Source organism: Schistocerca piceifrons, chromosome 2 (assembly GCF_021461385.2).
Source record: "Schistocerca piceifrons isolate TAMUIC-IGC-003096 chromosome 2, iqSchPice1.1, whole genome shotgun sequence".
Lineage (NCBI taxonomy): Eukaryota > Metazoa > Arthropoda > Insecta > Orthoptera > Acrididae > Schistocerca > Schistocerca piceifrons.
Window position 1 is genome coordinate 652,538,382 of NC_060139.1, and position 21,992 is coordinate 652,560,373.

Sequence of the window (21,992 nt, forward strand, 5' to 3'; positions counted from 1 at the left end):
CTCCTGGAAATGGAAAAAAGAACACATTGACACCGGTGTGTCAGACCCACCATACTTGCTCCGGACACTGCGAGAGGGCTGTACAAGCAATGATCACACGCACGGCACAGCGGACACACCAGGAACCGTGGTGTTGGCCATTGAATGGCGCTAGCTGTGCAGCATTTGTGCACCGCCGCCGTCAGTGTCAGCCAGTTTGCCGTGGCATACGGAGCTCCATCGCAGTCTTTAACACTGGTAGCATGCCGCGACAGCGTGGACGTGAACCGTATGTGCAGTTGACGGACTTTGAGCGAGGGCGTATAGTGGGCATGCGGGAGGCCGGGTGGACGTACCGCCGAATTGCTCAACACGTGGGGCGTGAGGTCTCCACAGTACATCGATGTTGTCGCCAGTGGTCGGCGGAAGGTGTACGTGCCCGTCGACCTGGGACTGGACCGCAGCGACGCACGGATGCACGCCAAGACCGTAGGATCCTACGCAGTGCTGTAGGGGACCGCACCGCCACTTCCCAGCAAATTAGGGACACTGTTGCTCCTGGGGTATCGGCGAGGACCATTCGCAACCGTCTCCATGAAGCTGGGCTACAGTCCCGCACACCGTTAGGCCGTCTTCCGCTCACGCCCCAACATCGTGCAGCCCGCCTCCAGTGGTGTCACGACAGTCGTGAATTGAGGGACGAATGGAGACGTGTCGTCTTCAGCGATGAGAGTCGCTTCTGCCTTGGTGCCAATGATGGTCGTATGTGTGTTTGGCGCCGAGCAGGTGAGCGCCACAATCAGGACTGCATACGACCAAGGCAACAGGGCCAACACCCGGCATCATGGTGTGGGGAGCGATCTCCTACACTGGCCATACACCACTGGTGATCGTCGAGGGGACACTGAATAGTGCACGGTACATCCAAACCGTCATCGAACCCATCGTTCTACCATTCCTAGACCGGCAAGGGAACTTGCTGTTCCAACAGGACAATGCACGTCCGCATGTATCCCGTGCCACCCAACGTGCTCTAGAAGGTGTAAGTCAACTACCCTGGCCAGCAAGATCTCCGGCTCTGTCCCCCATTGAGCATGTTTGGGACTGGATGAGGCGTCGTCTCACGCGGTCTGCATGTCCAGCACAAACGCTGGTCCAACTGAGGCGCCAGGTGGAAATGGCATGGCAAGCCGTTCCACAGGACTACATCCAGCATCTCTATGATCATCTCCATGGGAGAATAGCAGCCTGCATTGCTGCGAAAGGTGGATATACACTGTACTAGTGCCGACATTGTGCATGCTCTGTTGCCTGTGTCTATGTGCCTGTGGTTCTGTCAGTGTGATCATGTGATGTATCTGACCCCAGGAATGTGTCAATAAAGTTTCCCCTTCCTGGGACAATGAATTCACGGTGTTCTTATTTCAATTTCCAGGAGTGTATTTTCATTTACAGTAAATGTTGAAATAGTACACTTCTTAAGAAACACTTCTCTTGCTATTGCCAGTCTGTAATCTACATCCTCTATATAATAAATGTCATGAGTTATTTTTCTGCCAAAATAACAAAAATTGTCAGCAAACAATGAAATTTTAATTTCTTTTCCTTGAACTTTGATTTCATTTCCAAGTCCCCTCCTTGGTTTCCTTTATCACTTGCTCTGTGTACAGATTGAATCCTGTGGGAGATAGACAGCAGATCTTGTCTCACTCACTCTACTGCCCCCTCCTTTCCATGTCATTTGAAATTTGACTGCATTAGATGACTTATAAGATAATACATGGTTACAGTCTTTAATGATGCACCCAGTACAGCTATAACTTGTCATTTGAGGGTTTTTGGAAATAATATTTAATTCTGAATAGTCAGTAAACACATTTGATAAAAATTTGAATGTTTTATTTCATTTTGTAATTAATTATCATAATTGCTAATGCTAACAATGTCTAATAAAAATACAGATGTATTTTGCCTCAAGAAACTTCTTAAATTTATCATAAATTGTGTCACTAATACAAAATAGAAAAAGTAGTTTTATATTCCACTTGATGTTAAGTTCTTGAAAAACAAGAAGATATTTGACAAATCTCAAGATAATTAAGAAATTTCTTTTAAGAAAATAAATAAATAAAAGATATGAAAAATGGCAGATTTTTTATCAGAGAGGTTAAATTTATAAAAAGAATCTAATTATGACAAATTTCAATGAAAATATTAAATAATTTATTGAAATATATCTTTTGTAAAATTGTCTGAGTATGAGAAAGATAAGTGCCATTATGTTTTGAAGAAGGCAAGATATGTATTAATTGTTCAAAGATTATAACTGTGATTGTGGCTGTGGTTTCACCCCTCAGTACTGTTAAATGTTGCTCAATATCATCGTAGTAGGACACAGTCTTTGTACAGTTGTCAGTTTTTATTCATTTTGAGTCAGTGCTATGTTAGGCTGCTGTGAACCATTTAACTCTATTTAACTATATTTTTATCCAGTCTGAAATGGATTATGTCATGCAACTATAGTCAGGCACCTAGTTCCAAGGGTTGAAATAATCTCCTGACTTAAATGAGTTAATTGCACAGTATTTGTTTTGTATTTGGAAATGTACAATTATTTGAAAGCTACATTAGCAGTTATATAAGTTGTAGATAGATTATCAGTCCCTGGGTAGTATGCAAGATAATTTCACAAAATAAAAATAAATTTCAAAGAGGGAGTTGTGGTCAGTTTCTTCAAAAGCCTTTTTAGAACCTGAGGGTGCTCTGAATGCAGGTTTGTGTTTCCTGCTTATCTTCTATTGCTAGTGTAATAAGGATGTGACCATATTGATAATTATTGCAATATAATATTTATCTATGGGCCATAACAGCTAACATACGTTTACTATGAACTCTGCTTTTTGTCATTCAGCTGATCGGAATCTTCAATCTATGGACGTAAATTTGTAGATGAGGAATGTAATAAGGTACACTTTTAATTTTAATAGATTATCACATTCCTGGTGTGTGTTGAATGACAGCTTGTTGATGGCTATATGAAAGTACATAAACCCACTCTGAATCATAAACAAGGTGATAAACTCTACATGGGAACCATTTCTGACTTGTATTGTGTAGTATAAGCTGCATTTCACCTTCAGATTTTCATTAGTAGCAACATATTCCATGAAGAAACAATTGTACTAGGAATGGAGTTTACCAATTCCAAAATCTTAGAAGATGCCTCTGAAATATGTGTAGCTATCACATTCACGCATTTTCTGCCACTTACTTTTGCTGAATAAATACTTCCTCTACTGTAGGCACATTATTCCAGAAGATGATTCCATACAGTGGGAGAAATTTGGCGGGACATGTGATAGACAGATAAGCCTCAATGAACATATCCTTTTCCTTACAAAAGATTAGAGGAAGGAAGTTTCCCACAGTATGGATTCCTCTGTCACAGTGTACTAGGAACTGAAACACAGCACAGTTTGATATTCATTGTGTGTCTAAACCTCATGTAAGTTACATGTTGTGCTTGTCATAGAATTAATGCCCTTACTCTCTGTATTTATTTTTAGTGTAACACTGAATTCACAATAGTTTCAGAAAACAATTTTTTTTTTTACTATAAAGTTTTCACTTTTTTAATTGCTTCTTGTTTTTAAGTATGTTTTTCATTGTAGTATTTGTTGGTGTGGTAGCATCAATGAATCAGTCAATTGTCTTGTTTCTGCACTTTGTTTAAATTCTAAACTTCTAATTTCCTTCCAGTGCATTGGATTTCTCAAGATAAGAAATATGAAAACCATAAAAATTGTCAAGTTCTTTTTTTATATTTTCTCATCAGATTACAAATGTTTTTCTTTATTGTGTTATAGTAATATAAATTAGTATTTACCATATTTATTATTAGCAACAAACTCAGTTAAGGAACAAATGTACTGGATTGAGTACAATTATTCCATGAGCTTGGAAGAGGCTTTTGTAATGTTGGTGGTTGTTTACTTCACATAGTATGTTTACTGCTAACTTCTGCTGAATGAATGCATAATTTATTTCACCTCCATAGCTATAAAATAATAGGGAGTAGCAGTATGAAAAACTACACAGTACCATCGTCATCAGTCAGCATAATGCATAATGAGGGACACTTAGATACAAAACCTGATGGACTGAACATCTGTTGAGTTTGCCTGAATGTTGACTCAATTTTTACTTTATATCCAGCAGTACAACAAGCAGTTTTATATATAATACTTCATTTAGAATTCACCTCAGGTTGATAGTTACAGGAGACCACGATATATGAGTATAAGGCCCAAATAATGCCCCCCTCCCCCATACACCCCACCCCCCCTCCCACCACACACACAGATGAAATTATTAAAATCCTAGCAATCAACTGCTGAAACATTCATAACAAATCTTCAGAATTTAAAGCAATACTTAAAAGCACTGGAGCTCACATAATACTAGGTACTGAAAGCTAGTTAAAGTCAGAAATTAATAAGCACAGTTTTTGGGATAAATAATAGTTATTTTGAAAGAAAAGTCTAATGGGAAACAGGTGCTCCATATAAGCAAATACGAAACTTAAATCCACTTGGACAGGAATTGGAGCCGCATGCATGAATGTTTGGGAAAGATTCAGTATAAAGTGCAGGCATAAACATGTAATTGGACCCGTTGTTAACCATCAGACTCAGCCCTGGATACAACCAAAAGCTTCATAGTAACCATCAACTCACTAATACATATGTTTCCCAAACATACTGTCATTAACATACGAGACTTTAATCATCCAATAATAGATCTGGATACTTACAGTTAGTGGTGGATGTGATGTTATATTCTGCAGAATAATACTAAATGGTCTCTCTGCAAAGTAATTGGAATAAGCAGTTCAGATGACTTGCATGATGGAAATACGTTAGATTTTATGACAACAAATATACCTGACCTCTTTAGGTTTTTCCATATTCAAACTGTTGCCAGTGACCTTGGGACAGTTGTAATAACAATGGTTACTTAAGTACAAAGAGTCATTAAAATAAGAAGAAATACCTACATTTTCAGTAACATAATTAAAGGGGCAGTCATGTCATATCTCAAAGAGGAATTTAAAACATTTACCTCTGGACAGGATCATATAGAGGGACATTGGTTCAAGTTTAAATAACAGTTGACTAAGTACTAGAGAGATAAGTAACTAGTAGAACAGTTTACAATGGGAGGGACCCTCCACGTTATTTAGTCTCAGTGAAAAAACTTATAAATTTGAGGAACAACTGCATAATAGGTGTAAAACAAAGTGTAGGGGTATAGGTAGAATGAGTCTGAATGAAATCCACCGGGCTGATGATAGGGTAATGTGTGGAGCCTTGAATGATTAGTGTTGTAAACCTCACTTTAGAATGAATAAAGTTTATTGAATTCAGATATACTTCCTTAATAGCAAATTAAAATGGTCTATCAGTCCATGAAACTAATCATTAACAGTTCTTGGCACAACTTCATAGAAGCCAAAATACAATGTAATATGAGATGGTCCCAGATAAAGCCAAAGCACTATTAGTATGCTATGCATGCACATAGCAATTCTAATATTAAATGAAGTTTCATTAAGCATAGCACTGTTCTAAACCACTCATTCATTAATTTTTGTAGCACTATGCGCACAGTAAACAGTAGTAGCAGCTGAAGTTCACTGGTTGAAGTGAATCAGATAACAGCAACTAAGAGAGAGACCACCACTAGGCAGCCTTATATATGTCCACTATACAAATTCACAAATCAGCAGTGCTTCTGCCATAGGTACCCTAGCTGTGTGTAGGTGACATTACACATATCAATTCATACATGTCTTCCATTCATATGTATGGCATTGTTGCTAAAAGTACCATAGCAAAATTTTATTGAAAGATTTCTCACAAAACCAAAAGAAGGCTCTAGTGTTGTTGGGCTCCTTGACAGCTTTAAAACAGAATTTCCAATTGAATCAGATTCCATTTTAACCACAACATAACAAAAAATTTTCAAACTAAAGCTGTGTTCAGTGGTTTTAAGAAAGCACAGGTTATACCCATCTACAAGAAGGGTAACAGCAGTGATCCAAAAAACTACCAAATAATTTCATTAATATCCATCATTTGTAGAATCCAAGAACATAGTCTAAAATCTATCAAAATGAATTATCTTGAACAAAATGACTACCTTCTTACAACCAGTATGTTTCCCAAAAATGTCTGTCATGCTTAATCCAACTCATGCTTTTCTCATATGACATCCTGAAAGGCACGGGTGAAAGTGAACTACATCTACATTTACATTTAGATTTACATGTACATCTACATCTACACTAACACTTATATTCTGAAAACCATTGTGAAGTGCATGGCAGAGGGTACCTTCCTTTATACCACCTATTCCAGCTTCTTCCCATTCCTTTCATATTTGATGGGTTGGAGGAAAGATTGTTTAAATGCCTCTGTGCTTGCTGTAATTAGCCTAGTTTGTGTTTGTGGTCCATGTTGGAGTGATGCATAGAGGTTTGTGGTACATTCCTAGGTTCCTCACTTAATGCTGGTTCTTGAAACTTTTCAAGCAGCTTCTAAGGGATAGTTGATGTCTGTGAACAAACAGGTTTCTCAGCATTTTTGTCTTGGTTTTTAGCTAATGTCAGCTGTGGGCTGAATGTATTTTCCTAGTATTCTATCAATGAATCGAAGTCTACCACCTGCTTTACCTACCGTTGATCCTGTGTGATCATTTCATTTCATAACCCTACAAATTGATAAACCCAAGTATATGAATACAACAAAGAAAACAATCAATTATTGATAAAATTATTTAATTAATGATATGAATAGAATAGAGGGAAACATTCCACGTGGGAAAAATATATCTAAAAACAAAGATGATGTGACTTACCAAACGAAAGTGCTACCCTTCAACCCATTATATGCAGTCTCCCATCCTTCATCAAAGACACCAACCACTTTCTTGAGTGCCTGGAATCCTTACCCAATCTGTTACCCCCAGAAACCATCCTTGTAACCATTGATGCCACTTCCTTATACACAAATATTCTGCACGTCCAGGGCCTCGCTGCGATGGAGCACTTCCTTTCACACCAATCACCTGCCACCTTACCTAAAACCTCTTTCCTCATTACCTTAGCCAGCTTCATCCTGACCCACAACTTCTTCACTTTTGAAGGCCAGACATACCAACAATTAAAGGGAACAGCCATGGGTACCAGGATGGCCCCCTCGTACGCCAACCTATTCATGGGTCGCTTAGAGGAAGCCTTCATGGTTACCCAGGCCTACCAACCCAAAGTTTGGTACAGATTTATTGATGAAATCTTCATGATCTGGACTCACAGTGAAGAAGAACTCCAGAATTTCCTCTCCAACCTCAACTCCTTTGGTTCCATCAGATTCACCTGGTCCTACTCCAGATCCCATGCCACTTTCCTTGACATTGACCTCCATCTGTCCAATGGCCAGCTTCACACGTCCATCCACATCAAACCCACCAACAAACAACAATACCTCCATTATGACAGCTGCCACCCATTCCACATCAAGCGGTCCCTTCCCTACAGCCTAGGTCTTCTTGGGAAATGAATCTGCTCCAGTCCGGAATCCCTGAACCATTACACCAACAACCTGATAACAGCTTTCGCATCCCGCAACTACCCTCCCGACCTGGTACAGAAGCAAATAACCAGAGTCACTTCCTCATCCCCTCAAACCCAGAACCTCCCACAGAAGAACCACAAAAGTGCCCCACTTGTGACAGGACACTTTCTGGGACTGGATCAGACTCTGAATGTGGCTCTCCAGCAGGGATACGACTTCCTCAAATCCTGCCCTGAAATGAGATCCATCCTTCATGAAATCCTCCCACTCCACCAAGAGTGTCTTTCCGCCGTCCACCTAATCTCCGTAACCTCTTAGTTCATCCCTATGAAATCCCCAAACCACTTTCCCTACCCTCTGGCTCCTACCCTTGTAACCGCCCCCGGTGTAAAACCTGTCCCATGCACCCTCCCACCACCACCTACTCCAGTCCTGTAACCTGGAAGGTGTACATGATCAAAGGCAGAGCACCCACGTGACTTACCAACTGACCTGCCTACACTGTGACGCATTCTATGTGGGAATGACCAGCAACAAACTGTCCATTCGCATGAATGGACACAGGCAGACAGTGTTTGTTGGTAATGAGGATCACCCTGTGGCTAAACATGCCTTGGTGCACGGCCAGCACATGTTGGCACTGTGTTACACCGTCCAGGCTATCTGGATACTTCCCACTAACACCAACCCATCTGAACTCCAGAGATGGGAACTTGCCCTTCAATATATCCTCTCTTCCCATTATCCACCAGGCCTCAATCTCCGCTAATTTCAAGTTGCAGCCACTCATACCTCACCTGTCATTCAACATCATCTTTGCCTCTGCACTTCCGCCTCGACTGACACCTCTGCCCAAACTCTTTGCCTTTGAATATGTCTGCTTGTGTCTGTATATGTTTGGATGGATATGTGTGTGTGTGCGGGTGTATACCCGTCCTTTTTTCCCCCTAAGGTAAGTCTTTCCGCTCCCAGGATTGGAATGATTCCTTACCCTCTCCCTTAAAACCCACTTCCTTTCGTCTTTCCCTCTCCTTCCCTCTTTCCTGACGAAGCAACCGTTGGTTGTGAAAGCTTGAATTTTGTGTGTATGTTTGTGTTTGTTTGTGTGTCTATCGACCTGCCAGCACTTTCGTTTGGTAAGTCACATCATATTTGTTTTTAGATATAAATTATTTACTTAGATAGATAAAAGAATCTACTCACCAAGTGGCGGCAGAACACACACATAAAAGACTTGTGATTGGCAAGCTTTCAGAGCCAGTGACTCCTTCTTCAAGTAGGCATAAAGCTTAAGCTCTCAGGTTTTCAAATCTCATCCAAAGCAGTCCCCAAGTTTCCTTCTCATCCCATACGATAAGTCTCCCCTGACCCACAGTTCTGGGTGACTTTCTTGAAATCTGCCCCTTTTCCTAGACCTCTCCAGTCCTTTTCCTTCCCCCTTTTTTCTTCCCCTCCAACCCTTGTGCCTGAAGGAGGAGTCACTGGCTCCGAAAGCTTGCAAATCACAACAGTCTTTTATGTGTGTGTTCTGCTGCCATTTGGTGAGCAGATTTTTTCATCTATACAATTAAACAAGTATATGAATAAGTTGATTATTCCCTACCATAATTTGCTGATACTGTAGCCATAGGAAACTACATTTATTTTCATTTTGTGAAAAACATAATTTTACACTTCTGAAAATTTATAGTGAGTCACCAATCTCTGTACCCATTCAAAATTTAATCAAGATCTGACTTTTTAAGACAATACTCGGCTACAGATAACTGCATCATCTCTATGAAGTAGTAGTTTACTGTTAATAGCATCTGTCAGGTGATTAATATACAACATGAACAGCAAAGGAACAAACATACTTCAGTTAGTTATTTAGTTACTAATGTTTCTGTCAATGGCTCTCCATCCTAGACAACATTCTATGTGCTCCCTAACAATAAATCTTTAACCAAGTCACAGATATCATCTGATACTCCCTAAGACTATACTTTCATTAATAAATACTGGAACTACCTGACCTCCTCATTCCATTCATTCAGGATATAATGTGAGGAAGGTGCAAGTTTAGTTATGCATGGCCAATGTTTTTGAAATCCATGCTAGTTGGCATGTTCTGTTGGAGATACTCATTACATTTGATTTGGAATCAGTCAACTCACACAAATATCTGGTACAACAACTTGGATAATATGAAATTAAACTGTCATGGAAACTTAGTCACAGGTTAATCAGGTGGCAGACTATTATTTGTTGACAGGTTACTAGGAAAGTGCAATTGATCTACAAAGGAGAGTCCTCACAAAACACTTGTGTATCCCATCTCAGAATATTGTTCAAGTTTGTAGAACCATTATCAAAAGGACTATCAAGGGATATTTAACTTATTCAAATAAAGGCAGCAAGAGTGGTCAAATGTTTGCTTGTCTCAAGGTGAACATTGCAGTAGCGCTAAGTAACCTGAGATGGTAGGCATCTGAAGATAGACGCCAATTGTCCCACAAAAGCCTATTCACAAAGTTGTGAGAACTGCATTAAGAGAGTAACCAAAAACTATACTTAAGCTCCCTATGTATCAATCTCATAAAGAATGCAAAGACACGATTAGACTGATAGTGTGCTTCCAGAAATCTGCCGAATTGTTGATTCCACTTTAGGCATAATATTGTTATAACAGACCCTGTCATCTTTTTCAGATGATGTGAGTTGTTTTCTTATGTATACTAGCTGCCTGAAATCCAACCAGACTGTGAAGTATTGTTGGTGTGGGATCGTTATTTATAAATGAACTCTAATCAAAGCAACCGCTGCATCAATTGATACACATTTTTAAGAGGTTGCACTGCTATTCTGTGAAATTTACATTCTCTCAGCATTTTGTAGCTTTGGTGGCTGAGGCAGCCAGTGTTATCTTAATAAATTTCATGTCAGACTCGAAGCCTTGTATAAATTGGAACCTCTGTCTCAATTTATTAAGTTTTTAAACATCTTAATTTTGTTCCTCTCCCAGGAACTTGGCATTAGTAGCATGAAAATGGTCTCATGATAGTAGTTCACTTCATGATTATACTTGAAGCAATGGTCAGATCAGTTAATTTTATTGGTTGTTTTAGCTGGGTGTGTTGCTGAACTTCCTTGCATCTTTCCTTGAAGTTCTGATAGTCTTCTATACTGAAGACACACCACATTCACATACGCACATGGCTTTCAGTGCCTTACATGAAACATTACAAAGACTGAGCAGGCATAGATTAATTCTAGGTGAGGGTTTATGCTGATGAAGTATTCAAATCCTCATCTATGTTTCAAAAAAGTCACCTGTATCCTCACAAGGGTCACAGTTTGTTACTGTCTCACTCAGGCTGCTACCCAATTCACATAGACAAGCCTTTAAACAAATAAATGGTAAGTGCCTTGTGTTAAATATACCTTAAAATTTCTAGAGTTTCTTGCCATTTTTGAGACTTGGTTTTCATGTTACTTTATCATTGAAAAGTTAGCTAAGAAACCAGATACTTGTAAAAATATAAATGATTTTACTCAAAAGTTTTTTGTGGGAGGGCAGGTTATGACTCCTATGAGCCTCTCATCCCCTTGGATCCATGTCAGAGACTGGGCCAGAATAAGGTAGATATATGAGGGTCATTCAGTAAGTAATGCCCCACATTTTTTAAAAAAAGCCATTAATATACACAAACAAATGTCCTTGTTGGTGCTTCACATATGATGTTTGTTCTATTCGCCAGTGAAGTTTCTAACTGTTCCGGCAGACGGCAGAGCTGTAGTACAGCATCAAAATGGTGTCTAATATAACTCACATTACAATTAGTGTGCTATTATTGAATTCTTGTGTGCATAAAAAGAAACTGTGGTGAACATCCATAAACATTCTTGTGCAGTGTATGGTGATGTTGCAGCTGATAGGAGTACAGTTAGGTGATGGGTAAAAACAGTTACAGTCTCAGGAAATGCAGAAACAGAGCCCCATGATCAGCCACACTCAGGGTGCCCTGTTACAGCTGCTGCTCCAGAAAGGCTGAATTGTTCGGTTACCATTATCCATGCAAACTGGTGCTTAAAGATTCTCTACAAGGAACACACTTGTAAGACGATGAGAATGTCAGTTGTGCAGTGAAAACATGGGTATGCCTACAGGACAGGAGCTTTTGCCAGAAGGGAATACATGCTCTTCCACAGTGTAGGCATACAGCCATAGAACGTGTTGGAGACTACATAGAAAAATGTATATTGTCACCAAATTCTGACTCTTTACAATAAGTATGTTCTGAGAAAAAATTTGGGTCATTTTTTACTGAATGACCCTTGTACAATTCTGGGCTTATCTTTTTCAACATTAATCTCAATCTCTTCCACATGTGTTGAGAATTTTGACTGCAATGCCCTCTCACTTTGCTGATATGAGTAATTATTCTTTTGTGGGTGTTGTACATATATGATGAGATTCTCCTTGTCTGAGAGCATTCACCCTCTATGGTCCAGAGTCTCTAACATGAAATTCCTTTGTGACAGATGGTGATGACCTGAAGTGTGGAGTGTGAGTAGATTTTCTACATACACCGTGTACCAGCACCCATTCATTCTTCTCTTAACCAAGGCCCTCCTTTTAAAGTTAAATAATAAATTTTGTACTAAGATGGATAGAGTTTAAATGTTACAAGAACTCTTCAAGTTTTTTCCCCATGTGATTACTCCACAAATGTGTTATCTGTGTATCAAGAGAAACATATTGTGTTCTAAAGGAATGGGTACTGAGGTTGAAAAACAGAAAGGACACTGCAGTGAAAATCAGATCATCTATGCAAGAGGTAGAAACTAAATAAGAAAAAGTGAAATCATGAATCCCTTATCTGTCTTATGCTGACACAGTCTCCAGAAATTCTGTGGAAACATGATATCCAATGTAATTTATCCAAATCAAAGAAGATAAAAAGTATTCTCTTTCAAAATCTGGGTGTGTACCACATACCATAGGAATGTGGCATGTTGTATGTGGAACAGACTGTTAGAACAATTGATGTGAAGTGCAAGGGACATCAGCAATGCACTCAATGAAAACAACCAAGTAAATCAACTGTTGCCCAGCACTGCCTTGAATGCAAACATAAAATATGACTAGACCAGTATTATGGTGCAAATGCCAAGTTTCTGAGACACTGTAATTAAGGAGCCTATCTGAGGTGTCACCGCCAGACACCACACTTGCTAGGTGGTAGCCTTTAAATCGGCCGTGGTCCATTAGTATACGTCGGGCCCGCGTGTCGCCATTGTCAGTAATTGCAGACCGAGCGCCACCACACGGCAGGTCTAGAGAGACGTCCTGGCACTCGCCCCAGTTGTACAGCCGATGTTCATAGCAATGGTTAACTGACCAATATGCTCTCATTTGCTGAGACGATAGTTAGCATAGCCTTCAGCTAAGTCATTGGCTATGACCTAGCAAGGCGCCATTACCAGTGTATATTGAAATGGAGATTATATCTGTACAAGAGCGAAGTACACCGATTATGGATTAAAGTTAAGTATTACAAGCTTTTCGTACTTTATTGCAATTCTCAAGACATTGTCCTGTTCCAGACCTCACGCTGGTCTGCGTGTATTTAAACGCGTGCATTTCGGCCTCCTCTAGCAACACAGTGTTGGCTCTTCTGCCAACACTACACTATCAAAATAAAGATGCTGGAAAACCTAATAAACGAGGACATACGTTTGAACTTAAACAAAGCTTAGGGTCAGAGCTCAGTTTCTTAAGATCTCATTGAACATTTCACTCAGCATAACTAGAAATTTTTGAAATAATGTACATTTCACAGAATAACTGTTGCTGAAGCTGAGAGTCAAACTTGAGTATAAATAGTAGCACAGCACCAACAATACTGGTTTTTTCAGGAGTGCTAGTTCTGCAAGGTTCGCAGGAGAGCTTCTGTAAAGTTTGGAAGGTGTATTGACCATAAACATATTGTACATAAAATGGCATCCACAATTTGGCTGAACACCCTGAATGCACACCATTAATGAATTATGCTGAGAAAACCTGAGAGTTGACTAGATTAGGCCAATCACATTGCACACAGAAGCTTTTATGCAATCATGCAATCATTCTTACTACACTCCATATGGTATTGGAGTGGGAAGTAAGAGTAACAAATGATATAACAATAAATGATATTCTCTCTGCCATGCACTTCACAGTAATTTGAGAGAGTGTATTTAGTAGCTCACATAGACTCAGAGCTTGACTGGCAGTATCTAACAGGTGGGTCCCTCTCTTTCTGGGATCTGAATGACCTGGCTCTCCTTTTTAACCTTCCACAGCGAACCCTCTCTCCTCCATGAGCAAGGAACTACTAGTTCCTAAAAATAGGACAATGTCATGTATATTTAAATGTGCCTGTCAGCAGAACTGATATTTCATCTCCAGATGTTAGTTCTGTTGAGCAATTCAATATTACAATTTTATAGTGCTTCCTTTTGATTCAGTAGTATCCGATTCAGTTGGTAGCAAGTCATTTTTATTGTTTAAAAATTGCATAACGTGACTGCTTTTTTAAAAAAATGTCAGTATCAAGGTATGTACCAATTTGTCCTATTACAACTAAGACATGTTATAATTATTGTATGGAAGAAGCTGAATGTGCCAAAAAATAATAAATATCATTTGATTTTAGGAATCTGTAGTATTAGTTATCATCCAAATAATATGTAAGCGTCTGTAAATGGTCCTCACTTATGATGCTAAGACTGTAAAAAATTATTTCCATCTCTTTATACAAATTTGTCATTAGTCAATGGGATTAAAAAGAATTAAAATCAAAATTCCTGGATCACTATTTTGCTCCGTTGCAATGATGTTATAACTCAGAAGACTATGACCACATGTGCTTCTATTTCACATATGTTTGTGCCAGAATTCACATAAATACAGGCCATTATTTGCTGAATGGGGCTGGCCACATAATGTGTTTTTGCATGCAGTGCACTTGCAGACTGTTACCTCTACACAGCGTGAGTGCACCAAGGTGTGTTTTTTTCCATGTTGCATTTCAGTTGGCACTGGTCACACATGTGTCAAACATGCTGCATCTGTCTGTAAACTTAGAAGTGAGCAGTACTGGGGAAGCAGCCTTTCCAGAAATAATGGCAGTACATAATGGCTAAGAATCTCTTACCTTTCTAGCTGTGCAGTTACTATGAGAACAGATTAAACTTCGCCAATAATGCCTAGAATCATGTGGTTGTGTTAACATGGCATAAAATTAAGAGAAGCAACATTAGAAATTATATTTATTTATCTATATTAGTTTAATTATTACAACACTTTGTGTGTGAGATGAATTTATGCATTTTGTTTAGTTTTCAGTGCTGTTATATGGAGCATCATGCATTTGATATAACTCAAACTGTAGCAGACATACCTCAACATCCACAGAAATATATTAAGGCCAACATCTTTTAGTTTGGGTGTACTTTATATCATTGTTAAAGGTAATTCTTAAACAATAAAATGATTAGATGAAATAAATTTTTCTTATTTCTGCAGCTATACACCAGACTACAAGATGTGATTCGTAACATATTTCTATGATTTTGAAAGAAGCCTATCACAGTATGAGTTATGTTACATGCATGATGCTCCAGATGACAGGATTGAAAACTAAAGATGCATTCCAAATTTCTTTTTGTAGACAAATTGTTGTAATAACTAGGTTTAATACTTCTGTTGTTATTATTATTTGTACCAAGTCCTCTTCCAAAACATAGGTTTTGCAGAATACATAAATATCTACATGTATCTCTTCTGACTTCCAAAGTTTATTGGCACTGCTTCCTTTCCAGTGATTTCTTATTTTACTTTCACAGAAAAAAGTTCTCCTGACAGAGCATGTGACGATTTCGTACCTTCTTTTTCAAAATCATGTACTTTCACCTCATCCTTTTTCTTTTCTTTTTCGTTTTCATTGCAGAAGAAGAAATGTAAGTTCCATAAATTTAACTGGTATGTGACATGTCATATTATCATAATTAAAAGACATGCATGTCAATCTGAAATACACTCAGATAAATTATTCAAGTAAATCTTCCATAGCAAAGTTTTCTGTTTATTTATACACAAGAAATTCAGTTTTGTTATCACATGTGTTAAATGTAAATTCAGCTGCACTCTATCATCTGGTACAACTCTTAATTATCCAACATAATGATCATAAAATATTTCATGATGAGATTAAATATGGCAAAACTGGTTATGTGAATAAATGAGCAAAAAACATCATTGTAGTGGCTATAGAAAGATGCATTCACTCCATCTTGCTTTCTTCCTTTTTTGCTCATATGGAACTCTGCTGTCATTTGTAGCAAGTGTCATTAGGTTTCAAACTACTTTGGTAACTTTACATTTATAAGATGATTAATCTGATTTTGTTGACCTTCCTCTCTGTCACTTTGGTAGTGTACCAGTCTGTAGTTGTAAAACTAAAAACCTTAATCAATACCCAATAACACTACAGTTTTGGTTTCACTTTTTCACAAATTTGTCATACTTGACATCCAATTGTTTGGTTCCTGACTCGTTTCTTAACTTCATTGGATAAATAGCACATAAACCAAGTCAGCTCTCACAAAGAAACAAGAGTCTGGAGGCAGAATTTAGGACATAATATAACATTACTAAAGCACAGTTTTTAGAAACACTGTCCAAGAATCAGCAGCAGCTCTGGCAAGACACTAAAACAAAGTGATTAGGCCTAAGTGTGGCACAGAACACAGTGTACATTTACACTGTAAGCCACAATAAACACACTGATTTGCAATAATCAATCAGAGAACGTTAAACAGCAATATTTCACTCAACCCAGTTCTTAATAAATGCCACCACATGCAAGGGAGGGTATCCCATAATTCTCACATTGACTACTGTAAAAGGCTTAGTTGTTTATGGTCTACTGTAGGTGCAGTGTCCTTTTTACATCCCAGTGGAGACTGTTGCAGGAAGGAGGTTTCATGGAAAAAAAGTCTTGGTCCCTGAGAAAGATACATGTTTTATTCTGAGAAACATGTCACAGGAGGCCCAATCCCACTTTTCTAAGTTTTAATACTGTATCTACATGTATACTCCACAACCTACCTTATAGCATGTGGCAGAGATTGCTGCTGGTAACATTATCTCTCCTGTTTCATTCATGAATGACACAGGGGAAGAATGACAGTGGTAAAACTCCATATGAGCTCTAAAGCTCTTATTAGTAACTTCTGCCATTCCTAATTCAGTACAACATCAGCATTAAAAAAGATTATTTGTTGTTAAGTTATCTGATATATTGATGAAATTAAATTTTGAAATTGTGTAGTTGTTTTCTACTAAAATAAATTCCATTTACACAGTTGAATGGATAAATGAAAGCCGAAGTCCATGGTGTGTGCGCTATGAAATTTCCTTCACTGTTTGAGTTTGGCAATTACAGTGAAATTTTCGTAGCTTCATTGATTGTTGTCTAGAAGATGTTGCTTTATTTACAAAATGCACTAAATGCTTATGTTGATACATAGATATTACTGCAACTGCATATTGTCAGAAATAAATACCTGTGTGTGTGTGTGTGTGTGTGTGTGTGTGTGTGTATGTTTGTGTGTGTGTGTGTGTGTGTGTGTGTGTGTGTTTTCCTTTATGGTTATTCACACTATTACACTAATTATGCTTGCTCTTGTAACAAGGTCAAACAGGTAATACTGCTGTTATAATTATAGGCAGCATTTCCTTATTTCTATTTGATTGTTCTACTAGAATTAAACTCTTATTTTTGAAAAGGGAATGTCTGTATGTACCAGTACATAGCTTTGGTCTTTTGAAGACTACTTTTATGAAGTAAGTATACTTCTGAGTTTTTACGTACAGTAATCTATTCCAATTTCTACTTCTAAATTTTTCCAAATTTTTAACAGGTTGATTTCTGCTAAGAGCACTTTGAACATAATTTTTCTTTGTGTGGTTCATATTTAAATCGTATGTCATGAAATTTCTTTTATATAATATTTTTTTGTATTTTTTGTGCTTTTGTTAAAGTTTTTTGGCATCTTTTTCAGGTACAGCACACAGCAATAGCTACAATGGTGAACTGTAATTGTGTGTTACTAGTGATCTCCTGCACACTACTAAACGTGCATGCTTTGCAAACTGATAAATGTCAAAAAACTGTAACCTCATTTTCAGTTTCCACTCAACGCAACAATACCGGACACTGGTACTCTGAAGTGAGTAATTTACAATGTTTTATTTCTTTCCAGAGAATTTAAATGGTATTTTTATGACAAATTTTGATAAATGTATGTTAGTTATCATTGTCAAAATATTATAGAGAATAATTTGGGATGCTTTGGTAATAAAAGAAAGTGAAAAATATGTTGATTTTGTTACGTTTCTTTAGCTTTCTGTAGATTGTGACTTTCCATCTGAGGATTCAGCAGCCTACAAATTTCCCATTATATCTACTGGTCCTCTTTTTTAAAAAATTCTTACTTATTTCCTTTGGGGAAGGGCATTACAGTTATTAAAATTCTGAGTACTGTTAGCTGTTTCAGTTATCTTCTGTAACATGAGTCTTTAATCTTCCCTCACATTTCATGAAAATGTATGAAATTGTTTTTTAACATACAGACAGTCAGCATGAATGTTATCTATCGGTAGAATGCTGAACTCAAATGGATTGCAGCATTGCAGTTGAAAGAAAAGCTAAATATGTACATACTGGAGATGTGTGTGGAACTGTATAGAGTGAATGAACATACATCATGCCACAAAGGGAAGTCATGATCAATGATTGGGTCTATATCATAACATTACATACAGAAGGCTTGTCAATCAGGGAGGATGCTCAACATGTGCAACTGAGTCAAGGTGATATGGTCCAGACATAGAATCAGTTTCAATTGATAGATAGTGCTGAGGACTTACACTGCACAGGCTGCCCACATCTAATAAATTCACAGGTTGATTGATGTCTGCAACTTTTGAATGAAAGAAATCAAAGTAATCTGAGTACTCCAAAATTGAATTCATTGTTTGAAGAGACTACAGGATGTCATCTATCGTATCAAACTGTTAGGAGATTACAGCATGATGCAGATCTGCAAGATGATGGCAAGCATCATACTGTACACCACAACACCATGGACTCAGTTGCAGAAGGCAAGAAACCATGTAGAATGGATGCCTTGGGATTGGAATTTGGTGTTATGGATGAAACTTGGATCTATTTGTACACTGATAATCACAGACAACAAATTTAGAGGCAACCCAATAACATCAAATGCCTCTGACATTCTGTCCCACGTGTGCAACAACATGTTGATGGAGTGATGCTTTGTGATGAGGTCACCATACACTGCTCTATGGTACAGGGATAAGATCCTGTGAACAACAGTGGGACCATGTCACCAACATTTTAGTGACAATTTAATCCTGATGGATGATAACTTACTTGCACATCATGCTGTTCTCATGAATATGTTTCTTCAACAGAATGGAGTGGCCTGCCTATTTCCTAGACATGAACCAAAATGAACATTTGTGGGATCAACTGAAACAAGTAGTTTTTGGTTTTGACAACAACCACATATTCTGTGTATCTTACTAAGAATTGCCACTGAAGATTGGAACAATTTGGATGGGAACTGACATGGCAATCTCATTACCAGTGTGCCATTATGGATTCAAGCCTTTATCTGAGCAAGGGAAGTTCCATCACACTGCTCAGCAGTGCTGTGAAGAAACCCCATGGAAACAGATGATTTTATCTCTACAATTTTTTAAAACATTCTTTCAATATTATTATTATTATTATTAACATTATTATTATTTAATGATCTGCGAATGAATGTATATGTGCACCACAGTGTCAATTACTGTTTTCTTTGCATTGAATTTCAAAATACAGAGATGATACAAAACTTCTGATAATAAGGGTATTACCATATATACAGCTGGGTTGTGCAAATTAATTGTAACAAGGTTGGTACTGCTCCACCTCCAACAGTGGATCCTGTTACACTATAGCACTGTCATGGCATCAGTATGATGCATCAGTAGCACATTAGAAGTGAAGTATTAACAGTTGTTAACTTGTTAATTATGGCCACAAGTTCTCATTACCACTCATACATAGCAAAGAAAAACTTAAAATTATTAAAGAACCAGAGAACATTGGAAACTGTGCAATGAGAAGAAAGTGCAATGTGAGCGAGGCTTGTACTTGCAGCTGCTGACAAAGCAAATTGCAGACTCAAGGAATGAACAGTAATCACTGGGAATTTTGTGGCCAAGTGATTGCAAGGAAAAAACAGTGAATTTTCATTGCTACATGATAAATTTTTGCCATGAAGATTCCTAAACATTATCGCAAATTGTTAACAGGGGTTAAACATCAGTATATTTTGAGATGCTACTTGACAACAACATGAACAAGAAAGGAGAATGCATCATCATGATACAAACTGGCAGCAATGAGAAGAAAAGGTGTATAGTGATAATGTGTGTAACTGGCAACAGATGAAAGCTATCACCTACCACCTTATGTGTTATTTAAAAAGAAAACTATTCTAAAAATATCAATTAAATGCTTATTTGTGAGAGCATATATGAAGGGGTGGATGGATAATGACATTGAGGTTAACAAGGTGATGGAGTTACGTAACTTGTTGGTCCTGGACAGCTTCCACAGGCACACAACTGAGGGAGTGCGAGACATGTTACAAAAAGGGAAAACTGACTTAGTCTTTATCCTTGGAGGCCTAACATCCATCTCACAACCAGTAGATGTATTTATGGATTGGCTATTCAAAGCTGCACTTAAACAGCAAAACACAAGTTAATGCCAAGTGAAAAAAATCAAATTGCTGAATTTTTCCTAGATTTTGAGTGGGTGAAATGTGCATGGGGCTCCATCCCTCTACCACTGGTAGAAAAATCCTTCAAAAACTTTCATATCACAAATTCACTGGACAGAACCAAGGATGAAACTATGTGGGAAGACGGCCATGCTGACAATGATTCTTCTACTAGTAATGGTGATGAATAGAATCATAACATAAGAACAATTTTTTGTAAATAAAACACAAACTAAAGCCAATATTTCTCTTTTTGTTTTTCCTGTCTTAAAATTAGGGTGCACAGATTATTCAATGGCATGAATTACTTCCATATATACAGCACACGGGGATCAGAGTAAATGCCTACTTCAATGATTCAGGGAGTGCACTCTGAGTATAAATATTGAAATCATGGAGTGATGACAGTGGTGGATGAACCAAAACACATAGAATTAACATGGAATTAATGTGTGCATATTTTCATTTTTTGTTGCAGTCCAAGGAAATAGAGGAGCTTCTTTGTAAAAGCTCTCAGTTACAATAATGTGAATTCTAAGAAAGCATTATCAAATACATGGCATTCTACTACTTAAATAGCCATGTGCTGTGCTTCAGCACAATTTACAGCAGATAATAAAAGCCTCTATATGACATACATATAGTTGGAGTGTTGGTTGGTTGACAGGCACATAAACAAAACTGGAAACATTGCTGAGCTCTGCAAAAATGCCCTCCTACAGAGCTAACTAATATAACAAAACACACATCTACATAGTTCTTACCATTCACAATGTTCCACAGCTGCAGTAAAGAATATGCAGATATGTGTGTGTGTGTGTGTGTGTGTGTGTGTGTGTGTGTGTGTGTGTGTGTGTGTGTGTGTGTGTGTGAAAGGCATTGTCTGAAAGCTCAGTGACATTTCTAATCTCACTTGCACGCCTCTCAACACCTCAACTACTTGGAAGTGGGAAACTTTACTTTTTCCATTGTTTGTATCCCATCCTGTCCTTTCTAGCATTGTATTTCTGTAATGCTGGCAATAAACAGTATATGTCTTACATGTAACAAAATTCATACATACTAACTGGGAATTAAATTCTATAAAATTTTGTTTGCTTTTACAAGAAAATGACATCTTCAGAGTGTCAAAACATGGACCTAAACACCAAACAGAAAAGATAACTTTAGTAACCCACCAAAAATACCAGTTGAACATATGAACATATTGGTATGCATAACATCACCCATGTCCATTGAGTGTGTCTCTGGTGGGGAAGCCACTGATATTACAGCTGGTAACATAGAGATCAATAGTGAATCAGTATAAGTCTTCCCAGCAACTGGTTAACCCTCAGTTTTTCCTTTGTTAACTATTGTTACCCCTTATGAAGTGAGCTATAACCACTGCTATTATTTGCCTGGACTGGACTGGATCTGTTTTTGGATAATGGCTGCCATCCTTACTGATTTACTGCTTGACTAGAATGATGGTCCTATTATGAGCTT

General features: G+C 38.0%; 1 protein-coding gene across 2 annotated transcripts in view; it reads left to right on the plus strand.

The window, feature by feature from the left end:
- Positions 1-3,410: 3,410 nt before the first annotated feature.
- LOC124777386 (hemolymph lipopolysaccharide-binding protein-like) overlaps positions 3,411-21,992 on the plus strand; it is a 72,445-nt gene continuing 53,863 nt past the window's right edge. Inside the window, exons 1-3 of one of the 2 annotated variants that reach the window (XM_047252777.1) lie at positions 3,416-3,484; positions 11,173-11,234; positions 17,706-17,873. In XM_047252777.1, coding sequence (XP_047108733.1) covers positions 17,730-17,873 — 144 coding nt within the window. In that variant the 5' untranslated portion in view covers positions 3,416-3,484; positions 11,173-11,234; positions 17,706-17,729. Of the gene's footprint in view, positions 3,485-11,172; positions 11,235-17,705; positions 17,874-21,992 lie in introns of both variants that reach the window. The other variant, XM_047252776.1, reaches the window with a different exon arrangement.